General features: G+C 40.2%; 1 protein-coding gene across 1 annotated transcript in view; it reads left to right on the top strand.

Moving 5' to 3' along the window:
* LOC126185202 (F-BAR domain only protein 2) overlaps nt 1–26,916 on the top strand; it is a 318,103-nt gene that overhangs the window by 78,773 nt on the left and 212,414 nt on the right. Inside the window, exon 5 of the mRNA XM_049928080.1 lies at nt 9,727–9,825. Within this exon, the coding sequence (XP_049784037.1) occupies nt 9,727–9,825 (99 nt within the window). The remainder of the gene's footprint in view (nt 1–9,726; nt 9,826–26,916) is intronic.

Here is a 26,916-nt window from a genome sequence, read left to right as displayed (position 1 = left end):
TTTGACTAGTGTGATTCATGCACCGAAATGGTGAGTGGGTACACAACTGAGTCAATAATTTTGGTAATTGACACAAGAGGACGTGATGTAGTACCTAAAAAATTAGTAATTTTTGTATTTATTGTAATGTTCTCTTATCCAAAAGCTGCCCAAGTTTTTTTTCTGTTGTCTAGCATCAGAACACTAAAAATGTCAAGTTTTGTAATAAAATTGCTGTAGACACATACTGATGAGCCAAATTATTATGATGACTGTCCACGACGAGATTCAATGCTGCTTAGTGACATTGCTGGCATGTGACATGGTAAGGAAAGTATACAGGGTGATTCAAAAAGAATACCACAACTTTAAAAATGTGTATTTAATGAAAGAAACATAATATAACCTTCTGTTATACATCATTACAAAGAGTATTTAAAAAGGTTTTTTGTCACTCAAAAACAAGTTCAGAGATGTTCAATATGGCCCCCTCCAGACACTCGAGCAATATCAACCCGATACTCCAACTCGTTCCACACTCTCTGTAGCATATCAGGCGTAACAGTTTGAATAGCTGCTGTTATTTCTCGTTTCAAATCATCAATGGTGGCTGGGAGAGGTGGCCGAAACACCATATCCTTAACATACCCCCATAAGAAAAAATCGCAGGGGGTAAGATCAGGGCTTCTTGGAGGCCAGTGGTGAAGTGCTCTGTCACAGGCTGCCTGGCGGCCGATCCATCGCCTCGGGTAGTTGACGTTCAGGTAGTTACGGAGATGAGTGCCAATGTGGTGGCGCTCCATCCTGCTGAAATATGAATTGTTGTGCTTCTTGTTCGAGCTGAGGGAACAAATGCTTGCTGGATGCGTGCTACATTTTCATCACTCGTTCTCGGCCGTCCAGAACTGTTCGCTTTGCACAAACACCCATTCTCTGTAAACTGTTTATACCAACATTTAATACACCACCTATCAGGAGGTTTAACACCATACTTTGTTCGAAATGCACGCTGAACAACTGTCGTCGATTCACTTCTGCCGTACTCAATAACACAAAAGCTTTCTGTTGAGCGGTCGCCATCTTAGCATCAACTGACACTGACGCCTAGTCAACAGCGCCTCAAGCGAACAAATGTACAACTAAATGAAACTTTATAGCTCCCTTAATTCGCCGACAGATAGTGCTTAGCTCTGCCTTTTGTCGTTGCAGAGTTTTAAATTCCTAAAGTTGTGGTATTCTTTTTGAATCACCCTGTATAATAATTATATTAGAGCAGAGATGAATGAGGAATCATTCTGTTGAGGATACAGAGGGCAAATTGTTATGACCTGGTGTCTGGGAGCGTGTGTCTAGGACATGACAAAGTTGATCAGCTATTTATGTGCTACTGGAAATGTTTGAAGGACAGTGAAATAATGTGTAAGTGGTAAGGTGTGTAACATTCACAGCTCATCACAGAATGTGGAGGCTGCACACTCTGTAAAGCTGGATAGCTTTACAGAGCTGTGGCTGATATGGTGACCTAGTACAGTGCTTGTACAAGCACAAGTGTTTTGGAGCACATCATTCTGCACACATTAAGGAATGCACGACTCTGTAGCAAACAGATCCTGTGTGTTCTCATGTTGATCAAGCAACATCAGCTAAGATTGCAGTGAACATAGAGATAACTCTGTGTATTATTGTAAATGTGTTGCCTGGTAATGTCTTGATGATGATCATGTCCAAATATGATGTCGTGTGTGTGTGTGGCTGCTTGAAACTTGCACCTCGCAACAGGTACAGGCTGACGGTGGCAGTATTATGCTATGAGGGGACATTCACTTGCACTTTTATGGAGCATGTTGTAGTTGTCAAAGGCACAGTGACAGCTGTGGACTAAGTGAACATTATTGTGGACTACCTGCATCCCTTCATGCTTATGTCTTCCCTGAAGGTGATGACGTCTTCCAGCAGGATTGCTGTCTGTGTCTCAAGGCCAGAATTGGTCTACAGTAGTTAAAGGCGTGTGATACTCAACTCGTATTGACATTCTAACCACCAAGTTCACTTGACCTGAGCCCTGTGAAATATGTCTGTTACTCTATCAGGTGTCACTTCTGTGCCGCAACATTTATTCTAACATTAAGTACTCCAGAATTACTTAAACGTATCCTTGCAGGCTATATCCATCTTAAGGTTTGCCCGTTTGTTCCTAGCCCTATGCGATGCTTCAGATGTCAAAGTTTTTACCATACCACTATGGGATGTAATGGCAGTGCTAATTGCGGCAATTGTGGAGGCTCAGCTCACGAATCAGGCAATTCTTGTACACTTCCTCTGAAATGTGTAAACTGCTCCAGAGATCACCCAGTGTTGAGCAGAAAGTGAGAGTTTTACAATGAGGAAAGAAAAATTCAGGACTTGAAAGTCAAGAGGTGCATACCCTATGGTGAAGCTAAAAGAGCCTTCAAAGCTATGCAACCTCGGGTTTTTGCTACTTCTTTTGCATCCGCTAGTTGCCAAGTGTGATGCCTCCACACAAACTCTGACCACAGATTCAAGTACGAGCACATGCACTTGTTGGTGTACCTGTGGGGGAAACACTCCATTTGAAACGGAAGTCATTCGGAAGCTATTGGCAATTGGCTTACCACCTGAGCCACGTACCGTCAGCCACCATCAGAAGCCAAGTAAGCCATCCGCGCAACATCAGCGACCTCTCTCCCTCACTGATGGGGACTATGCTGTTGAGGATATGGACTTCCAATCAGAGGAACCAGAGGGCCGGGAACCTGTTCACGTTCTCCTTGACTTCCCCCGGTATGTCACCACCTTTGAGGGAGAAAGACACGAACAACTTCCCTAAACAGTGGCTTCCGTGGAGAATTCTGTGTTGTGCTGTAATTTACATGGTTATCATTCACATTTGGAAGAATTACAACTCTTCGTCTAGGAGAAACTGTTCTGCATCTGCTTACAAGAAATGCGTCTTTGTCACCAACACTCTGCATTACGGAACTACCACCCATACAGGAAGGACGAATTACTGAAGACAAGGCTAAAGGTGGAGTGGCTGTTTTCATTGATGACAGATGCCACTCCTCTCCTGTCCCTTTTACCACAACCATACAAGCAATTGCCATGAAAGTTCTAGCACCCTTTAATATCATCATGTGTTCTTTGTGTCTTCCACCTAATGATGCTTTGGATGCAGACCCACTGACAGAACACCTACAGGCACTCCCATCCTCATTCCTTCTTGTGAGGGACTTCAATGCACAAAATGTGCTGTGGGGCTCGGCTACGACTTGTCCATTCTGAGAATATTTGCCTTCTGAACGCGGTTCAGATGACACCCTTCTCCACTGCTACAGGGTCTTTTTCAGCCACTGACCTTTGTTTTCCTTCCCCAGCTATTACAGACTCAGTTCGTTGGGAAGTGGCTACATATTTACATTCTAGTGACCACTTCCCAGTGTGGATCCGTCCGCTGACTAGGACGGTGGCTGACAGACCATGCAGATGGACGACACAAAGGGCAAATTGGGTAAAGTACAGTCGACAGGCTATTGTTGAAAGGATTGTGCACAGGAGATGGTGACCCATATCACTTGTGAGATCCAATGGGCTGCTGCAGAGTCCATCTCGCAGTCTAGTAACCACCTCAGACGATGGCCTGTAGCTTGGTCAAATGATGACTGTCAATGGCCAGTCAGGGTCAGATGAACAGCTCTGCAGAACTTCAAACACCGCCCAACTACAGAAACCGTTCATGCCCTCAGATCTGAGAGAGCACATGCAAGGTGAGTGATAGAAGAATGGAAGAAGGCTTGCTGAGGGAATTCACGACTTCCATTAATTGGTCCACTTCCACTGCGCAAGTTTGGAACTAAATAAGATGGATTTCAGGCAACCCCTTACGGAGTTTTCAAGTAATGGGATCTTGGTGGATACACCAGAAGACATGGCTCAGGTTTTAGCTGAACACTTAATTATCACTATGTCATCCAGACAAGCTCCTGCTTCTGAGGTGTTCTGTAGGACTTCAGGGATGAGGAAGTTCAGTTTCTTCTTGCATAATGAGGAAGTCTACTACCTTCCGTTGTCCATGTGGGAACTGGAATCAGCTTTATCTGCAGCCAGAGACACTGCTCCAGGACCAGGTGAGATCCATTATGCCATGCTTTGTCATCTGTGCCGTGAAGCGAAAGGACAGCTCCTCTCTTTTTTCGATCAGATCTGGTTTCATGGACAGTACCCCACAACTTGGACAGAGGCAATATTAATTCCATTTGGGAAACCAGGGAAGGACGGCAGTGCCTCTAACGGTTAACAGAGTGTAGCCTGTATCACTTGTATAGGTAAGACTCGTGAACACGAGGTCAACCACCACTTCGTCTGGCTGCTCGAATCCCGAGGTCACCTGAGGTGCTCCCACAGCAGTTTCAGGCACTACCATTCCACCTGCGACAACTTAATTCTACTGGAGATGGCAATACAGGAGTCCTTCTTACACTGAAACCATTTGGTTTGTGTGTTTTCTGACCTCAAAAAGCATATGACACTACTTGGAGGTACAACATTCAACTTCATGAGTGGGAACTGGCGTTTCCGATATTGCGTTGGCGGTCTCTTGTGTGACTGCTATGTTGAAGAGAATGGGGTCCCCCAAGGCAATGTCCTCAGTGTCACATCACTAACAATGTAATTTCCTCCAGTCAGGAGCCCTGTCAAATGCTCTTTGTTTGTTGGTGACTTTGCAATCTTCTACTCCTCCTCTGATCTTATAACGACAACAAGGCAGCTACAGCTGACCATTAGGAGGCTGGAAAGCTGGGCCAGGACAACTGTTTTTCGGTTCTCACCCGAGAAGACTACATGTGTCAATGTTAACTCTGCTCGTTTAAGTTTTAACCAACAGCTGCTCACAATGGGGGCAATATTTTACATTTCCAAGAAACTGCACTTTTTGCTTTTGTTATTTGACTCTAAATTAACTTGACTCCCACACCTGAAAGACATACAAACAAAGGGCTTCCAATCATTGAATATTTTGAAATGCCTTAGCAGAAAAACATGGAAACCTGACAGATCCCGCCCCCTGCAGTGTTATAGGGCATTTGTTTGATCACATTTAGATTATGGCAGCATGATCTGCAGATCAGCCTGTGCTTCCTATGTCAAAATGTTAGGTCCTGTCCACCATGAGGGCATTTGGATATCTACTGGAGCTTTTCAGACCAGCTCAGTTCATAGTCTGTCTGCAGAGGCTGGTGAACCACCACTCTGGATTCAGTGCTGCATCCTTGTGGCTCGACAGACTCTGAAAATCTCAGTGTTATCTCAGTTATTGGAATTTAGTGCAGTGGTCGAACCCACCTTTGAATGGCTGTTAAGGAATCGGTCCCGCGCGACCAAGCCATTTGGGATATGTGCTACAGATTATCAGGCATCAAAATGCACAGCCAGGGATGGGACACATTGCCGCCTTGGTGTCTTCAGAGGCCCAAAGTGATTTTGAGCTTGACACAGTACAAGAAAACTTGTACTCCAGATTGTTTGTTTACAGCTTTGTTTTCATCCATTCTAAGTACATACCACAGTTTTATCATTGTTTACACAGATGGATCCCAGCAAGAAAATGTTGTGCTGTTTTCTCTGATATGGTTTTTAAAGTGCATCTTCCTGAACTATTTACAAATTATGATGCAGATATATGGCATTCTGATGACACTGGAGAGGATTCACAAACATCACTGTACAAGATTTCTTGTATGTTCTCACTCATTTAGTGCACTGCAAGCACTTCACCAATTCTATCCAGTAGACCAACTGATTCAGCTAATCCATGGCTCCTTACAGTGGCTCCAACACCATGGCAAGGTGGTGATATTTTGCTGGGTACCTGGCCGCATCAGGATACAGGGAAACGACATGGCCACTGCAGACACAAAGGAAGCATGTCGGGATTGTGCTGTCTATCAGTGTCCCATCCCGTTGCATGCCATCATCTCATTTTCTGATAAACGCATCATATATCAGTGGAAGACTGAATGCTTGCAGATGACAGAAAACAAACTGCAGCCGCTCAAATCAACTACAAAGGCATGGCAGACTTTGTCAGCCTCACTGCTGGAAGGAGGTTCTGCTTACTAGGTTGCACATTGGACATAGCACTTAAACACATTGTTTCCTCCTTCGGTGAGAGGATCCACCGCTCTGTGAAGTTTGTGGCGTGCCACTTTCACTTCAGCATATTGTGGCAATGTGTGTTCTATATACTGATATTAGGGCAGCTCTCAGTCTCGATAGAGATCTGCCCACCATTCTCACAGATATTTATTCCAGTCTTACAAGAGTGATGACATTTCATAAACTGTCAGGCCTCATCCCTAAATTGGTGGGATAGGGTGGCAGACATTAATACATTATAACAAGCTCCGCATGTGGGGACAGCCTTCATCCGCACCCCTGAGATAGGCATTCTGACTTTTCGTAAGGGTGCTGATGACCATGATGTTGAGCGCTCCTCATCTCTAATAACAATAATAATAATAATAATAATAACAATAATCATAAAATTATGTGCCCACATACAACTGTCCTATAATTTGAGGGAAACATGTCTCCTGTGTATAGGCATTTGGTGCCACATTTCTGTGGAATAGAAAAACTGAGAAAAGACATAGGACAGCTAATACAATTTATAAGAAATGAAATATCAGACAAAAAACTAAAAAGGTTAGGTTAGGTAAAATCTCACAACAAGAAGCAATAGAGCAATTAGGTGAAAAGAAGCAGAAATTACAAGCATTGGCCAAACGACTTAGAAGATACAAAAAAAAGTGAAAATAGAAGGAAACAAAACCAAACATTCAACACAAACCAAAAGAAATTTTATCAGACAATAGATAACACGCATATTAAAATAGACAATCCACCAAACATAACAGACATGGACCACTTCTGGAGCAACATATGGTCAAACCCGGTACAACATCACAGACATGCACGGTGGATACAAGCAGAAACAGATACATACAAGATGATACCACAAATGCCTGAAGTGATAATTTTGCAACATGAAGTCACCCGAGCAATTAATTCAACGCATAATTGGAAAGCCCCTGGAAAAGATAAAATAGCAAATTTCTGGCTAAAGAAATTCACCTCAACACATTCATATCTAACTAAATTATTTAACAGTTACATTGCAGACCCATACACAGTCCCTGATACACTTACACATGGAATAACTTAGCTGAAACCTAAAGATCAAGCAGACACAGCAAACCCAGCTAAATATTGCCCCATAGCATGCCTACCAACAATATACAAAATATTAACTTCAGTCATTACACAGAAATTAATGACACATACAACACAGAACAAAAGTATAATTGAAGAACAAAAAGGCTGTTGCAAAGCAGCACGAGGATGTAAAGAGCAACTGATAATAGATGCAGAGGTGACATATCAAGCTAAAACTAAACAAAGGTTGCTACACTCTGCGTACATTGATTACCAAAAAGCTTTTGATAGTGTACCCCACTCATGGTTACTACAAATATTGGAAATATACAAAGTAGATCCTAAATTGATACAGTTCCTAAACATAGTAATGAAAAATTGGAAAACCACACTTAATATCCAAACAAATTCAAATAATATCACATCACAGCCAATACAGATTAAGCATGGAATATACCAAGGAGACTCATTATGTCCTTTCTGGTTCTGCCTTGCTCTGAACCCACTATCCAACATGCTAAATAATACAAATTATGGATACAATATTCCTGGAACATACCCACATAAAATCACACATTTGCTATACATGGATGATCTAAAACTACTGGCAGCAACAAATCAACAACTCAACCAATTACTAAAGATAACAGAAGTATTCAGCAATGATATAAATATGGCTTTTGGAACAGACAAAGTTAAGAAAAATAGCATAGTCAAGGGAAAACACACCAAACTAGAAGATTACATATTGGATAACCACAGTGACTGCATAGAAGCGATGGAAAAAACAGATGCCTATAAATATCTAGGATTCAGGCAAAAAATAGGAATAGATAATACAAATATTAAAGAACAACTAAAAGAAAATTATAGATAAAGACTAACAAAAATACTGAAAACAGAATTGACAGCAAGAAACAAGACAAAAGCTATAAATAATTATGCTATACCAATATTGACCCATTCATTTGTAGTAGTGAAATGGAGTAACACAGAACTAGAAGCACTCCATACACTTACACGATCACAATGCCACAAATATAGAATACATCACATACATTCAGCAACAGAAAGATTCACATAAGCGGAAAGGAAGGGGATTTATCAACATAAAAAAACCTACATTATAGACAGGTAGACAATTTAAGAAAATTCTTTATAGAACAAGCAGAAACTAGCAAAATACACAAAGCAATCACTTATATAAATACATCGGCTACACCATTGCAATTTCATAACCACTTCTACAACCCTTTAGATCACATAACATCAACAGATACGAAGAAAGTAAATTGGAAAAAGAAAACACTACATGGCAAGCACCCGTATCATCTAACACAGCCACACATCGATCAAGACGCATCCAACACATGGCTAAGAAAAGGTGATATATACAGTGAGACGGAAGGATTCATGATTGCAATACAGGATCAAACAATAAACACCAGATATTACAGCAAGCATATTATTAAAGATCCCAATACCACAGCAGATAAATGCAGACTTTGCAAACAACAAATAGAAACAGTAGATCACATCACAAGCGGATGTACAATACTTGCAAATACAGAGCACATTAGAAGACATGACAATGTAGCAAAAATAATACATCAACAACTTGCCATACAACATAAACTAATAAAACGACACGTTCCCACATACAAGTATGCACCACAAAATGTACTGGAGAATGATGAATACAAATTATACTGGAACAGAACCATTATAACAGATAAAACAACACCACATAACAAACCTGACATCATACTCACCAATAAGAAGAAGAAATTGACACAACTAATCAAAATATCCATACCCAATACAACAAATATACAGAAGAAAACAGGAGAAAAAATTGAAAAATACATCCAGCTGGCTGAGGAAATCAAGGACATGTAGCATCAAGATAAAGTTGACATTATACCAATTATACTATCAACTACATCCACCAGTACATCAAAGCAATATAGTTACATCCAAACGTATACATACAACTACAGAAATCTGTAATTATTGATACATGATCAATTACCTGAAAGTTCCTAAATGCAATGTAACATATACCGTACAGTTAAAAGGAAGTCACGCTTGATCAAGGTCCGCGTCACTTTCCATTTTTAACAAGACATAACGTCTGAGAAAGGAAAGAAAAATAATAATAATCATCATCATAAACTTATGTGCCCATATACAACTGTCCTATAATTTGAGGGAAACGCGTCTCCTGTGTATAGGCATTTGGTGCCACATATCTGTGGAAACCTACCACGGGCTTCATGAATCCATGCCATGCAAAATAGCAGCTGTATTTCTTTCCAAAAGTGGACCAATACACTAATAAGCAGATGTCCATAATGTTTTGGCACCTCAGTGTGTGTTTGTTAACAATAAAAAACCTCGGTGACTGATCGAGCATGTAGTTACCTGAAAGTTTATTTATAGTAAGAATATACTTTGTACATTTAAAGTTAGTATAGGAGTTCACTTAATCTCTCAATTTTTTTTTTCTTAAAGCATTTTCAAGAAATTGAGGAAGCTCATGTGAAACAGATGAAAGAATTTCTCAATACTTACGCTGACGATCTGCAGCACAACCATGACCTCATTGGACAGGTATGTTCCTCTTAGTGTAGTGATGTCACTGTGGATAGGTAGTCAAATAGGTATGTGTCATTCCTATAACATTTGAGCCCACTATTTTCAGTTTATTTTGACATAATATTCAGACTGTTTGTTTTATTGAAGACTGGTCCCCCCTCGTGAGTACTACAAATTCATTTGGTATACCAAAAAGATGCCATCCAGGACTTTATCAGATAGATTAACTGTTTGTTTTTACAACATTAAATTATAGTGTCAGTTTGTTTAGAGGAGAGGAAAAGGTTAATATTGTTTCTGGTTATTACACTATCTGATCAAAAGTATCCGAGCACCTGTTAGTGGCTGTTAATAATGGGATATGGACGACCTTGGCCTTTATGACAGCTTCAACTCTTCTGGGGACAGTTTTTGATGTGTCAGAAAGTCTGCAGGTGAATGCCTGCCCATTCTTCCTCCACAGCCGAAACCAGAGAAGGTATTGATGATAGCTGGGGGCTGGAACAGAGTCAACATTTTAACTCATCCCAAAGGTGTACCATTGGGTTCTGGTTGGGATTCTTGGCATATCATTCTATTTCAGAAATATTAGTGTCCACAAACCATTACCTCAAAGATGCTCCTTTATGGTAGGGTGCATTGTCATACTAATACAATCAATTGGCATGTCTGAACTGCCCCCATACTCTTGATATAAACTTCTCAATTTTGGTGCTACAGATGATGGCAGGTAACATTCTGAAGGCATTTGTCAATCTCAAACCTGTCCATCAGATTGCCACAGGGCATAGCATGATTCATAGCTCCATATCATTCATTTCCAGCCATCCACTGTCCAGTGGTGTCACTCTTTACACTACTTCAGTGTACCCCATATACCTTTATTCTCCCCTCCCTCCGCAGCTCGCTACACGGAGTTGCTGTGCTGTCCTAATACTGATAACACTATGGAACTAGAGTGTGATTCCTTTCTCTTATTTCAGGTCTCTCTCTCTCTCTCTCTCTCTCTCTCTCTCTCTCTCTCTCTCTCTCTCTCTCACAATCGCATCACCAACAATTGACTTATGCAGCTTTAAAATGGTGGAAATGCCCCAATGGATTTGTTACTCAGGTGACATACAGTGATTCCACTTTTGTTCAAAGTCACTCAACCCTTCTGACTGACCCTTTCTGATGTTAACAATAAAACCCCTTTCTAACGAACCTCTATAAAGCCAAATACTTTTTCCTTTAATAGGGGTTTTCCTTAAATGGGTGTTTTGCCAGAGCACAAGAAAGGAGTGATACAGACTCATAATTCAAACATGTTTCGGTGATAAAAATGCTATTTAATTTTAAAATTATGTATATCCTGTGCCACAAATTTAAATCTGGTAAATATATAATTATTACACTTTCCATAGAACACATGCTTAATTTTTTTAAAAAAATAATCTTTTCACTCTTCATCATTGTCACTGCTAGCTCCTACATTTATTGCTTCATAAGTATTTCATTTGCACCAGTCTTTGGATACGGAAGTAAAGATGTCATCATCACAACAAAAAGTGTCCAGGAATGTCGCATTTTCAGAAATATCAGTTTTGTTACCTCATTACTCTTGTGGAGCAATATCGTCTTCAGCAGCAACTGATGTACAACAGCTAGCCTGTGTGAAAGAATTTAACATCATCTGTTGTGTTATGGATGTTCGGGCAGTGACAAACCTATGCGTAGCCTGTACAGTGCTGCGTCCCATCACTTCCTTCCTCTCAAAGAATGAAATTTACCTCTACACAAATGCTACTCTGTATTTGGCTTTGAGTGTATTGTGCACAGGTCCAAAGGCAGCAGATGACTTGTGCAGTTTGGAGGAAGGAACACAACATTTACATTCCTCAGAAATTACATTTTCTTGGGATATATGGGGCATAGGTCAATACTATGTACAATTTTACTTCCTGCTGTGCCCATCTTGGTGCACAATTGTATGATATTTGTACAATTCTGAACCTAGTCTTTCATTGTTTAGATAATAAAATAAAATTTACATGTAAGCCTGGATTGCCAGTTGCTAGTTTTCAGTCGCCAATGGCGAACTGGCGACTATAAATTTTGCATTCTGTCCTACCAGGCCTGGTAATACTGTAACACTAACTGTGAACAACACTAATGATTTGGTGGTTGTTTTACCTGTCAGAAAGAATTTCAGTGCCAATCATCTTTGGTAGAACAACGACACTTTTCTACTAGAAGAGAAAAATATAATCTTCTCAGTTGACCAATATCGCACATTGCTTTCATGCAGTCTTTTAGTTCGCTGTAAGGTTTTAACTCCATGTACTCTGATTTTTGAGCATAGTGTTTTGAACAATGTGTTGGAAGTTCAAAATTCTTGCGATGAGTGCTGTAGATGTGCTGGAAATGGCAAGTTTAGAGTGCATGTTGTTTTTACAGGGTGGCAGTTATTGAACTGCTGGTATATGGTTGGGGGGGGGGGGGGGAGGGGGGTTGGTGGGAAACACACAAATTAGTTACAAACTACAGTATGCGCACACTTTATTCAACATGTAAACGTCACTACAGATATTCAGATTGAGGTTTTGACACATTCGATATGCCTGCCATCATTGGCGATGATGTGGCACAGATAAATAGCAAAATTCTGCATGACCTGCTGAAGTGTTGGAACATTGATTCTGTCAATGACCTCCTGAATGGCTGTTTTCAGCTCAGCAATAGTTTTGTTGTTATTGCTGTACGTACGTATAGCCTCGCAAAAACGAATCACATGTGTTCAGATCTGGAGAATATGGTGGCCAGTCAAGGCCCATTCCAGTGGCCTCTGGACACCCCAGAGCCGGAATGCGGTCCTCAAGGTGCTCCTCCAGGACATAACACACTCTCGTGCTTCGATGGGGTCGAGTTCCGTTTTGCATGAACTACACATTGTTGAAATCAGGGTCACTTTGCATAATGGGGATGAAATCGTATTCAGAACCTTCGTGTACCATTTGGTAGTCATTGTGACATCAAAGAATATCGTACCGATTATTCCGTGACTTGACATAGCACACCACAGAGGCACTCGTTGAAGAGACTTCACAATCACAAAATGCTGATTCTCAGTCCTGCAAATCCGCCAGTTTTACTTATTGATGAACCCATCCAAATGAAATTGGTCGTTGTTGTTAAACCATGCATGCATCATCATCATCATCATTTAAGACTGATTATGCCTTTCAGCGTTCAGTCTGGAGCATAGCCCCCCCTTATACAGTTCCTCCATGATCCCCTATCCAGTGCTAACATTGATGCCTCTTCTGATGTTAAACCTATTACTTCAAAATCATTCTTAACCGAATCCAGGTACCTTCTCCTCGGTCTGCCCCGACTCCTCCTACCCTCTACTGCTGAATCCATGAGTCTCTTGGGTAACCTTGCTTCTCCCATGCGTGTAACATGACCCCACCATCTAAGCCTGTTCGCCCTGACTGCTACATCTATAGAGTTCATTCCCAGTTTTTCTTTGATTTCCTCATTGTGGACACCCTCCTGCCATTGTTCCCATCTACTAGTACCTGCAATCATCCTAGCTGCTTTCATATCCGTAACCTCAACCTTGTTGATAAGGTAACCTGAATCCACCCAGCTTTCGCTCCCATACAACAAAGTTGGTCGAAAGATTGAACGGTGCACAGATAACTTAGTCTTGGTACTGACTTCCTTCTTGCAGAAGAGAGTAGATCGTAACTGAGCGCTCACTACATTAGCTTTGCTACACCTCGCTTCCAGTTCTTTCACTATGTTGCCATCCTGTGAGAATATGCATCCTAAGTACTTGAAACCATCCACGTGTTCTAACTTTGTTCCTCCTATTTGGTACGCAATCCATTTATATTTCTTTCCCACTGACATTACTTTCGTTTTGGAGATGCTAATCTTCATACCATAGTCCTTACATTTCTGATCTAGCTCTGAAATATTACTTTGCAAACTTTCAATCGAATCTGCCATCACAACTAAGTCATCCGCATATGCAAGACTGCTTATTTTGTGTTCACATATCTTAATCTCACCCAGCCAGTCTATTGTTTTCAACATATGATCCATGAATAATATGAACAACAATGGAGACAGGTTGCAGCCTTGTCTTACCCCTGAAACTACTCTGAACCATGAACTCAATTTACCGTCAACTCTAACTGCTGCCTGACTATCCATGTAAAGACATTTAATTGCTTGCAAAAGTTTGCCTCGTATTCCATAATCTTGTAGAACAGACAATAACTTCCTCCTAGGAACCCAGTCATATGCCTTTTCTAGATCTATAAAGCATAGATACAATTCCCTGTTCCACTCATAACACTTCTCCATTATTTGCCGTAAGCTAAAGATCTGGTCCTGACAACCTCTAAGAGGCCTAAACCCACACTGATTTTCATCCAATTGGTCCTCAACTAATATTCGCACTTTCCTTTCAACAATACCTGAGAAGATTTTACCCACAACGCTGATTAAAGAGGTACCTCTGTAGTTGTTGCAATCTTTTCTGTTTCCATGTTTAAAGATTGGTGTGATTACTGCTTTTGTCCAGTCTGATGGAACCTGTCCCGACTCCCAGGCCATTTCAACTATCCTGTATAGCCATTTAAGACCTGACATTCCACTGTATTTGATGAGTTCCGACTTAATTTCATCCACCCCAGCCGCTTTATTGCACTGCAATCTATTGACCATTTTTTCCACTTCCTCAAATGTGATCCTATTTCCATCATCATTCCTATCCCATTCTACCTCGAAATCAGAAACATTACTGATCGCATTTTCACCTACATTGAGCAACTCTTCAAAATATTCCCTCCATCTTCCCAAGGCATCCACAGGATTCACCAGCAGTTTTCCTGACCTGTCCAAAATACTTGTCATTTCCTTCTTACCTCCCTTTCGAAGACTGCTAATTACACTCCAGAATGGTTTTCCAGCAGCTTGACCCATAGTCTCCAACCTGTTTCCAAAGTCTTCCCACGATTTCTTCTTGGATGCTGCAATTATCTGTTTGGCTTTGTTTCTTTCTTCAACATAACTTTCTCTGTCTACCTGGGTTCTGGTATGTAGCCATTTTTGATACGCCTTCTTTTTCCTTTTACAGGCTGCCTTGACTGTATCATTCCACGAAGCTGTTTGCTTCTTCCTACTTTTACACACTACTGTTCCAAGACATTCTTTAGCCTCTTCTAGTACTGTGTCCCTGTACCTTGTCCATTCCTTTTCCAATGACTGTAATTGGCTACATTCAACTAACTGGTACCTTTCTGAGATCGCTGTTATGTACTTGTGCCTGATTTCCTTATCCTGAAGTTTCTCCACTCTTATCCTCCTACATATGGACCTGACCTCCTGCACTTTCGGCCTCACAATCCCAATTTCACTGCAGATTAAATAATGATCAGTGTCATCAAAGAATCCCCTGAATACACGTGTGTCCCTCACAGCCTTCCTGAATTCCTGATTTGTTATTATATAGTCAATGACAGATCTGGTTCACCTGCCTTCCCAAGTATACCGGTGAATGTTCTTATGTTTAAAAAAGGAGTTTGTGATTACTAAGCCCATACTGGCACAGAAATCCAAGAGTTGTTTCCCGTTCCTGTTGGCCTCCATATCCTCTCCAAATTTACCCATAACCTTTTCATACCCTTCTGTTCGATTTCCAATCCTGGCGTTAAAATCACCCATGAGCAGAACACTGTCCTTGTCCTTAACTCTCTTAACAACTACATCACTGAGTGCCTCATAAAAACTATCCATCTTATCTTGATCTGTCCCTTCACAATGCGAATATACTGACATAATCCTAATTTTCTTGCTAGACACTGTCAAATCTATCCACATCAGTCGTTCGTTTACATACCTTATTGCAACTATGCTGGGTTCCATTTCTTTCCTGATATAAAGCCCTACACCCCATTGTGCTATTCCTGCTTTGACTCCTGACAGGTAGACCTTGTATTCTCCCACTTCCTCTTCTTTCTCACCCCTTACCCGAATGTCACTAACAGCTAAAACGTCCAGCCCCATCTTACTTGCAGCCTCTGCCAGCTCTACCTTCTTCCCAGAGTAGCCCCCATTGATATTAATAGCTCCCCATCTCATTACCATTTGTTTGCCAAGTCGTATCTTAGGAGTCCCTGGTTTGTCAGTTAGAGGTGGGACTCCGTCACCTCCAAAGGTCCGAGGCATTTTGCTCTGGTTGTTGCCAGCATCATATTTAAAGTACCAGGGAAGCAGGTTGCTAGCCTTACTTGCCCCGAGTCCCATTGAGTTTTACCCCTAATGGCTGAGGGACTAACCGGTGGAAGTTACCATTTCTCATTAAAATACTCGTGCTTGTACTGCTGCTTCATCTTATAAGATAGATTAAACACTAAAGTAGACATTGTGGCTAAGTTGCATTGGCATCCCTCAGGGCTCAGTCTTTTTTGTAAGATGATGCAGCAGTACACCTAGAAGGATTTTAGCGAGATTGAGACCAGCAGCAGAAGCCTACATATTTATATAAGCTATCCTTTGTTTGGCAATACGTATGTTCCTCATTATTTTCTCGTGCAATATTGGGAGCCTTGTGACATTTGTTGGATGCCCCAAGAAATTATGACATAAATGAGTAACCTATTCAGAGTAACTGTGATATATTATTATTTTGGTGTCCATGTTTTTGGCACCAAAAACACACATTTTAGATGCTAATCTATTCAGTTTATTTGCTAATTAATAGGGTCCTGAAAATTTTCCACCTATATTAGGTGAAATTCGGTCTGATTTTTGTTTGTTTGTAGATAATTATTATTCATTTTCTTGTGCACGTGTTCCACATTTGCACAGGGTCATTATGGTTGGGATTGGATTTGGCATGATTAATTTAAGGGTTGGCTGCATGCTGTTTCTGTCACCACCCCATTACCCGCGGGACAGAATGTGTGTACCCAAATGTCTGCGAGTTGTGTTAGTTATGTGAAAGTGATGAGCAAAATTTTTCTAAAGGTTTGCAAATTGTGTAACTGAGGTGGGACTTAGGTACCAGCCTGGTATTCACTTAGTGGGATGTGGGGAACTGCCTAAAAACCACATCCAGGCTGGCTGCCTGGCACACTGGCTGTCGTCATTACTCCACTGAGTGGATTCAGTATGGGGCCGGTGCACCTCACTGTCCTGGAAGCAGCACTTCAACATGCAACTATGTATGTGGAGTTGTTTGTAAGTGCTTAGACATAAAAATTTAAAAGTTTGTCACATTATGTGCCTGAAGAAAAGCCTGAGTGCCCTGAAATTGGCTGTTAAAAATGATGATGATTGGGGAGGTTTTTGACTGGAATGATTGCTTTTGGAAAAACTTAAAAACAGTTTTTTTTTCTGTGTTTTGTTTTCCTTCTTTTGGCTGCATTTAAGCTTTCAACAAATGATTTTTTTTTTTTTTTTTTTTTTTTTTTTTTAGAAACAGCTGTATTTTTCTGCCTGTGAACTGAGTATGTCTCTCTTTTCCCCACTCAATTCAATAATTACAAAATCTGCTGAATATTAATTTCAACTTTTGTGGGCATTTGTAGTTGTGCAACCTGCACTGAGAACCATAGATAGAACAGACAAGTACTTAGCGTAGAGATAACATTTGGGTACAACTTGGTATGAAATAGTTTGTCAGGAAAGTTACTCCAAAATTTGAACTTTTCAGGTCCCTTCTAATTAGTTTACGAATTCTGTCTTAGACATGAAACCCGCCGTTGGGCGGCTGCCACAGATACTAAGCCGGAGACATTCACTTAAGGCAGTTGTATAACTGGCCATACCTTCAAAATTCCAAGTCCGGCCATATGCATGGTCTAGCAACACTGCAGTATGTGGAAATGTGTGGGGGAAATGCTGTTATTCTTCACAAGCTGCTACAGAGCTGTATCTGCTCGTGGTCTAGTGGTAAACATCGTGTAGTATAGATTTCAGGTTGCAAGTCCAAGACCCCTCGTTGCCTTATTTTTTTAAATGTGCTAAAGTTCTGTAAGATGAAACCCTAGAGATGACACACTTCGTTGTCCTACACACCAGTAATAGAAAGAACTTCCAGAAACAGTTCCTCCAAATAGTTTGTGGCTGCGTCAAGACCAGAACAGTTGCCTACAGCAGCCACCAGCTGTTGGCCACACACCACCTGCTGCTTAAGCCAGGCACTGTCCAACCAGCCGAACATGGCATGGCGCAGTGAATGTATTACCAAGTTCATTTTCTACTTACAGTTCCAGTACTTACCTTGCAGTTGCATGTGTGATGGTGCATGCTTGAAAATTATGAATGTTGTTAAAGAACTGTAAAATAGCATTGCAAATGGGAAAGGGTCTAACGTGTGAGACATACTATTCGCTATAGGTTTAATAGATGGTTGAAGGCAACACAGGCAGCTTGGAATTTTGTATTGAGTGCTTTTGAGAAAACATGTTGGAAAAGGGGTTTCTTCTTTCAAGAAAGACTTTTGCAGCATGAATGATTTTCCAAATTCAGGGAGTCTCGAGAACAGGTATATGTGATGAACTGTGCCCATTTGAACATTGTGTGACATTTGCATTCAATATGCAAGGTACAGATATCGGGAGTAAGAGTACTAGATCGTCTAACACATAGCAACAAAAGATGAAGGGATGGCTATTGGTACATTTGTGCTTGAATGTCATCAGTTCCCTCACTGAAAACTCCTTTGTGTTCTTGTTACAGGTGATGTGTTATGATGCCATTAAGTTAACTTCTTAAGACAGAATTAATACCTAAGCTCTAACAAAAGACAAATACTCAAACGAAGGTCAGTCTGAATGTACTATTGTGCATCTGGTGGCTCAAAGGTGATGTTGTGCATTACAAACCCCTCCCCAGGGGCATGCATATCACAGCTAGTATTTGTTGCCAACAGTTAACACATCTTTCAGTCGCAGTGAAATAAAAACAACCTACAAAACTGCACCACATGTTGCTACTGTAAGATAATGTATTGTGCTGATTCAACATACAAAATTATCCAGGAGTTCAAAAGTCGTCCACCATGCGCTTATTCTTCTAATCTTATACCCTCACATGTTTACCACCAAGAAAATAACTTTCTGGACGAAAATGCACTTCAAACCTGGTTTGATGACATCTTTAACTCAGATCATGTACAATTTTACAGGTGTGGAATCTGTAAATTACCTGAGCATTGTCAGTCTGTTTTAATAATTTAAGAGAATAGTCTGTTGATGATTAATTCCTGTCTGGTGTAAAATAATGGAAAACGCTATTAGATTATGCTTTGTACTAATAAAAATGAAATGTTGCTTGCTACGGAAACCATAAACCAAAAGTCTGTTGTAATAAACCATGAAGCCTGTAACATGAATGAGCGTATTTCAGCATGAATTGGGAAGATATTACTCTCACCAGAGTTTGAAAGGGTCTGCATTTACCTGCTGTCTCAGTGTAGAAATGTGACAGTTCATAAATAAAATAAACAAGATTTCCTTGTTGATATTAGATCTGACTGCCTGTACCTCGGTCACAAAACTGATAAAAATATGGCCTTCACAGGGAAATGCGAGTCAAAGTAGCCTTCGCTTCGCAGGTGCCCACGTTGCCTGTGAGCTGGCGAAAAGCTGTAGTATTAGTCTCTCTCTTATGGCCCCCAGTTGTGGCTAAGACAGGTAAATCATAACGTAAACAGTGTGTATATGACATGGGATAACTGGAAGATCCGTGAAAGACCCGGGAATTTTTTCATCCGGGAGAAAACTGGGAAAAACCCAGGAATTTTTTAGAATTCTGGGAATTTCTCAAGGATTTTTAGTTTTCATTAAATTTTTTGTAGTTTTAACTGGTAAGAATCAATACTCTAACAATGTCTATTTCTGTATTCCGCTACTGTGGAATAATACTGCAGCAACAGAACATGAATGAGAGAATAAAACTTAAATTGCAAAGGAAATGCGCCATATAAATACACACAGAGCTCATACAAGCATCTGCCAACAGCAAAATGTGTGAGAGTCTGTAGGAAGACTATGCAATGCTTCTTAACATCATCTACATCTACATTGTTATTCTGCAATTCACACTTAAGTACCTGGCAGAGGGTTCAATGAACCATTTTCATACTACTTTTCTACCACTCCACTCTTGAATGGTGCGTGGGTAAAAGGAACACCTAAATCTTTCCGTTCAAGCTCTGATTTCTCTTATTTTATTATGATGATCATTTCTCCCTACTTAGGTGAGTGTAAATAAAATATTTGCGCATTCGAAAGATAAAGTTGGGATTAAATTCATATTCTTCAGGAAAAAATCTTGTTTCACAAAGCGCCTAGCATCTAGTGCATGTTAGTCTATCGATTATTCAGCTGATTTCGAAACGCATCCCTATTGGTTTTTGAACATTTTTGAACACAATCTAAGTTGATTTCTAAATGAATCCTAAGTTGATATTTGAATACGTGCATAGGGTACGTGATGTCTCTGCCCGGGGAATCCATCTAGAAATAAACTTTCCTGCAGACAAAAGGGGACGGGGCTATACGAGCTGAGAGGAATAAAGCCAAACGGGTAAATGCCAACTGCTGTTTGTTTATGTGATTGATTGGGTATGCGAATGATTAGCATTGTTATAATTACCAGCCAAGTCCATAGATTCAGACTACCAGAGTGGAAATAAATGATTAACAGGAATAACAGGTAAGAAACCAAATAACACACCTTACATTTCCTTAAAGTTATATGTTTTATGCATCAGACTCCTCAGAAAGAAGTGCGCTCCAAAATGAACATTTTTTTGAAAAGTGTTTTTAATTTCTGACGTCCTATCTCAAACGCTCCAGAGAGGTGGGCGGAGGGCACCATCTAGTATTGCACCGGTTCGAAATATCATAGATCCGGGGCTGTTGCACAGAGCAGTCAGAGTTATAGTGAGGGGGGGGGGGGCGAGGGAGGAGGGGGGGGCTGTGTAGTCTGCACGTGATCAGTGTTTACATTTAGTGATTTTGCTGTTTCCTCTTTGCTTACTGCTCTAACCTTAAATGAAAAAAAAAAAAAAGTGATTTCTGTGGCTGGGAGCTATCAAGTGCATTAAAATACATTCACATAATTATGGAGGGCTAAAATGTGTTATTAGTTTTAGATTTTATTTTATTTCCACCTTTCTGACAGTCAAGCATTAATCGCCTTGCAGAACAATGAAGTTATTTATTTCACTTTGCTAAAGAAATTCGGCTTTTATTTATTTTTTCCGCTGAGGCAGGCAACTTATTTGAAACTAAGTGTTTAATTCCACACTATTGGCTAGTTTCAACTGTTCGCTGCATTTCAAGTGCATGTTCTCATCTTCTAGCACGTATGGCATTATGCCATAATAAAGAACCAAACATGAGATAATACAGTTCTGGTACTCCAAGAAAATTTACATCCTGAAAACCACCCTGAAAAGCTTAATATCAGGTCGAGGCGTACTTCGTTGGGAATCTGGATATACGAATGTGCACTTTAAGCTAATTATTCATTTCAGTATGGTTCACAAAATTCCGATGCTCTTGGAGTATCCTGTGATGTCTTGTTTCTTTTATTACATAATTTAAGATATTTTAATGTTTTACGAACATACATGCTTTCTACGTCATTGTAGCTGTGCAAGTGTGGTGACGCCTCTTATCTGGCGCTCTCTGGCAACTGCTGCAACAAATGTATTTCTAGCAGATCGCGGGGAAAATATTGCGAATTGTGGTTTGAGAAGCGTTATTTTTTAAGTAAATTTCATTTTAAGGGAGGTGAACTATGTGTGAGAATGTATGATGAATTTCTTAAATCGCAGAGCGTTTGACTCTCATTTAAAAATCAACTCTTTGATGAAAAGCCATTCAGAAGAATTTCTAGCCCAGAAGATCAGAGATGTATGTCAGTATTAAACATTTTACTGGCACATTTGTTTGATGTATCTTAAAGTGTAAAACTAACAAAAAAGATCAACATTGTATGTGAAAGCTTAGATTCTTTTGTAGCTTATTAATCGTAATGTATATTAACTTAAAGCATTAACTTTTCCTGTTCTTGTGTTTGCACTACGTAACAGTGATGTTGCTATTGGCTGACTATATCACATGTCCTATGTTCTGAATATCCGCTGTTATCGGCTGGCAAGATCACGTGACATGAGCTATGACTGGCTTACAAAAACGCATCGCAATCTCGATTTCGATGCTTTGGAAAGTAACATGAGGTGGTTGGTGGAACGCAAATTTATACTTTCGTAATACGAAAATATGCAGCGTATGTGTTGCTGCACATCAAAGAACATTCCAAAACAAGTTTTTTTTCCCATGTGTTTCGTTTTCTAAAGTGCCGGGAAATCCTAAGCTGCTGCATAAAACCATAACCATTCAAATGATTGACAAATTTTACAGTTCCGAGGGAAAGTATACTGTCACTTAACACAGAAAAAGTGTATTTTCACCTGGGAGAAAGTGTATTTTTAACCGGGAGAGCCGGGGAAAATCTGTGAATTTTTTTATTTTTTTTATTTTTTTTATTTTTATTTTTATTTTTTTTTTCCTTGTCCACATATACACCCTGGTAAAAGAAGAGATTATTTGCAATTTCCACATCAAACTACTTTCCTTGACTCAAAACCATAAATTAATAACATTATTTCTACGTGCAAACCACTCAGGTTATTCAGTGAAAGTGATCTGAATAGATCAAGTAATATAGCCATCCAGGAAGTAACTTGTCATTCACAGAGTTACCAAACACATCCAGCATAGCTGCCAGAGTCAGTTGGGAAGAATAGCAGCCGAAGTGTTCCTTGAGTTGGCTGTGAAGCGACTACACATTCTTTCTTAAAGACGTGGCTGCCAAGGGTCAAAATGCCAAAAGTATAGGTCACTGAGTCTTATTCACATTTATGTAACTAGATTTAGGGAATGGAACGTAGTTAATAATAATACTCAGATGCACTGACTATGGGCTGCATTGTTGCTCGCTATTCAAAGTGTGTCCTCTGTAGTGAGAGGATCAGGGTGTGGGTATATGTTATAACTAATGAATTAATTGCATTACTATTCCAATGTCTTTAATTTCGTTATTCAAGCCACCAGCAGAGACCAGCCACCATTCTGAGCCAAAATTAGAAGATATGTCAGTAATGTGTCTTCAGAGTCTTTCACGGTGGCATGACTGGATAAAATCTTCTTGGTTTTCAAGCTGCATCAATTCCAATAAAATTATCAAGATTTTGATGGCTAGCTCCATCGTCATCAGGAGTAAAACTATTGATTGCAGGGATCGGCACTATTTCCCACTTATATACCTACCTTTACGGCTGCTGTCACCAATCAGAGAGAGCCAAAATGATGCGTGCGTGGAATGCGAGTTGGGCAGCTCATAGCAGCTCCGGCCCGCTGTGGGATCAAGTGACGTCAGGTGATTCGAGGGTCCAGCGCCAAGTTTGAAACTGCCGCTCCCGCCTCCCTACAGGTGTTAAGCATCCGCTGTTGCTTCCTTTCAAAATCCAAAGCCTGCTCCCATGCCCTACTTAGTGTGTAGCCCTGGTCTCTGTTGAAATTGTTGCTATTCATTCTAATCTTCGCTGCCTCTTTTATAACAGAGTCCCAGTATGTTGACGCATGAGCCAAGACTTGTGTTCTCAGTATCATAATTAATTGCAGGCTGCATCATACCCCAAGAACTGTCAGTTATTCTTTTTTTTTTTTTCTCCTGCCTGAAGAGCAATGGAAACTAAAAAGACTAATCAGCAGAAGTCATTCACATTTCTGGAGCATCTCCATTGTTTAGTCAAAGGTAGAAAGAAGCAGGCTTCCCACAACATAAATGACAAGACACGTTGTAATTTAGTCAAAGTAACCTTGTTGCAGTCAAAAATCAAATTTTCCAACTCACTGTCACTTATTAAGCATGGACTGTTCAGAATATTTCATTGAATTTACATGTAAATATCTAGTGAATGTAGTAGGGTAATAAAGCTGCAGCGCTGGAAGTCTGTCGGCTATCACCAGTTGCCAGAAATTTTCCATTTTCCGGGTGGTATTTTATATATAACTTTAGAACATTTGGCTTGCTGTCTGTGTAATAGCACTTTAATGGCATCCTTTCCGTACTCATTGTTTTGTGATGCCCTTAATTTGCATCAGATATGAGGCACATTGGGTTTCAGTCTTAGGTGCAAAGCAAATAGAAATTCTCATTCATAAAGCACTTTTGGCTTTTCTTGGCAAAACATTGGTAACAATTACTTTCTAATTGTTGCCAATAGATGATAGTAACAACTGTATGATCAGAATGGTATGAATACACGGTGAATTTGATGGTGTTACACTTTCCACTTGGTTTGAATGACATTAGTGGTGATGCACTTACTCCAGCACTGCCTACCTAAGTATAGATAGCTTGTAGGCATCTATGCTTCTTATGGGCAACAACACAGATTAAGTTCTACTTACTTCATCGTGCTCTGCAAGCAAGTATATTTTATACACAAATTTGTGACGAGAAACACCCGCCTTGCTGCACCATCTCATGTTTCCCTCAAGAACAAGCAGGGAATGGAACCAAAAACTCCCAACGTTTCAAAGGAAACAACCGTCAGTCTGCTCAATCTAATACGTGAAGCACCAAGCACCAAGTAGGCATGAGTTTGTTCTTGTGATGATTAAATTAATTCTGCTGATAATTCCTTATCATCCCCTCTACTATGCATCTGAATTGACAATCACTACACATTTTATATGTTAAAGTTAGTTAAGTAATAAGCTCACTGCTGTCCTGCTTACGCTGTTCTTAAACATACTGACCATTAGTTATTTGACTATACAGGCCCTACTCAGTGGTTCACATGTACGAGGAGCATCCAGAAAGTAAGTGTCCCTATTTAAAAAAACAAAAAAAAGGTTATATGAAAAAGTTTATTAACACCTAGTACAGCAACGTTTGAGCTATTTTTTGACATAGTTACCAGAAAAATTGACACACTTGTCATATCGTGGGATCAACTTTTGTATTCCTGTCGTAGATTTCTGCTGCTTGTGAATGGAACCAACGTGTGACAATCGTCTTCAGCTCTTCATCATGATCAAAACGCTGGCCATAGGACAGGAATATCTTGAGGTGCAAGAAAAGATGGAGATCTATGTGCCATCGCCTGTGACAATCCTGTTGAGGAACATGTAACTGTCATCACAGTACCACTGCACAAATGTCAGTGCTGCTCCAAAGCATTTCGTTTTGTGCTCAGTTGTCAGGTTTTTTGACACCCACCTCACAGAAAATTGCTTGAATAGCAGGTGCTTAGTGACAATTTCTGTGGAAAAAGGCCACTGAGCTCAGTAATCTTGAAGTGATGGGTTCTCCAGGATGTGCTGCTGCACCAGCTCAACCTGGTGATCATTGATCACGGGTGGTTGCCCACTGTGCTCTTCATCATGGAAACTTTCGATGTCTTTCAGAAAAAGCCTACATCAGTGACATACCATCTGTTTGCATATGATGTTATGCCCATAGACCTGACAGAGCTGATGATGAATTTTGATGGGTGCTATGTTTTGTGCATTAAGGAATGTTATCACTGACCGAAACTTGCACGCAGCAAGAGAACTAATAAGAGACACCATTAGGGGTAATGGCACCAGGCAAGACCTGTCCGGTCGGTATTTGATTGCCATAGAGCTGTAATGCATGTGCAGTTTTCCCAGCTAAATACGTCTGCTTTAAAGGAAACAACATAGGAAAACTAACATTCTGGATGTTCCTCTTATCTGATGCAAATTAAGGGCATCACAAAACAATGGGTAAGGAAAGGATGCAATTAAAGTGCTATTACACAGATAGCAAGCTGAATGTTTGAAAATCATTAGTATTAGCTTAAAAACAGATGTATATAAAATACCACCCAGAAAATGTCTGGCAACTGAGTGATAGCCGACGGACTTCCAGACTGGAGCTTTATTACCCTACTATATTCATTAGATATTTACGTGTAAATTCGATGAAATATTCCGAACAGTCCATGCGTAATAAGTGACAGTGAGTTGGAAAATTGCGTTTTTGACTGCAAGAAAGTTACATTGACTAGATTACAAAGCGTCTTGTCATTTACGTTGTGGGAAGCCTGCTTCTTTCTACCTTTGCCTATACTACTGCAATGAGAGAATGTTAACATTTGTGATACATCACTAGTTGTGGCTGGTTTAATTTTCAATGGATTTTTGAGTCTACATTTTCTGTCATTGTATGTGGTTTCCAGTCCAGTAGCTTTTCTTGATTGAAACTTTATCATCCATAAGTAATGGAGTCTCACTGTAGATGTTCACATTTTGCAATCAATGCTGCTTTGTTGTCTGTCTGCTCCTTTGTTTTGGGGATAGTGTCAATGACAGTGGTCTCAAGAAAACTGTTTTATAATTCTATAAATGGAGATGCTCCAGAAATATGAATCATGTTTGCTGATCAGCTTTTTAGTTTCCATTGCTCTTCAAGCAGAAAAACATTAATAATTCTGACAGTTCTTGGTGTATGATGTTTGATCTGCAGATGGTACACCTGAGTATTATTAGTAACTATGCTCTAGCCCCTAAACCTAGTTACAGAAACACAAATAAGACTCAGTGACATTTTTGGCATTCTGATCCTTGGCAGCCATGTGTTTGACACAGAATGTGTAGTCACTTCACAGACGACTCAAGGAACACTTTGGCTGCTATACTTCCTGCTATTAGTATAACTGAATCTTGGTAGTAATGTTGAATATGTTTGGTAACTCTGAGAACAAGAAGTTCCTTCCTGGATGGACAGAATTATCTCACTTGATCTATTCATATCTTTTTCGTTGAATACCCTGTTCTTATTTGCGATGCAATTTTGCAGTTCCTGAACAACATTCATAAGATCAAAGTGTGTATCATCTCATAGGTAACTGCAAGGTAAATAGTAGAACTGTAAATAAGAGAATGACAGTTGATAAGACACTCATATGGATGCACCGTTTTCAGCTGGTTGGACCACACCTGGCATTACGTAGCAGGTAGGGTATAGCTGTGCCATTACTGGTCTGTTGGATGG

Source organism: Schistocerca cancellata, chromosome 4 (genome assembly GCF_023864275.1).
Source record: "Schistocerca cancellata isolate TAMUIC-IGC-003103 chromosome 4, iqSchCanc2.1, whole genome shotgun sequence".
Lineage (NCBI taxonomy): Eukaryota > Metazoa > Arthropoda > Insecta > Orthoptera > Acrididae > Schistocerca > Schistocerca cancellata.
The sequence above is the reverse complement of the archived record's forward strand: the minus strand, read 5'-3'. Positions and strand labels throughout refer to the sequence as shown.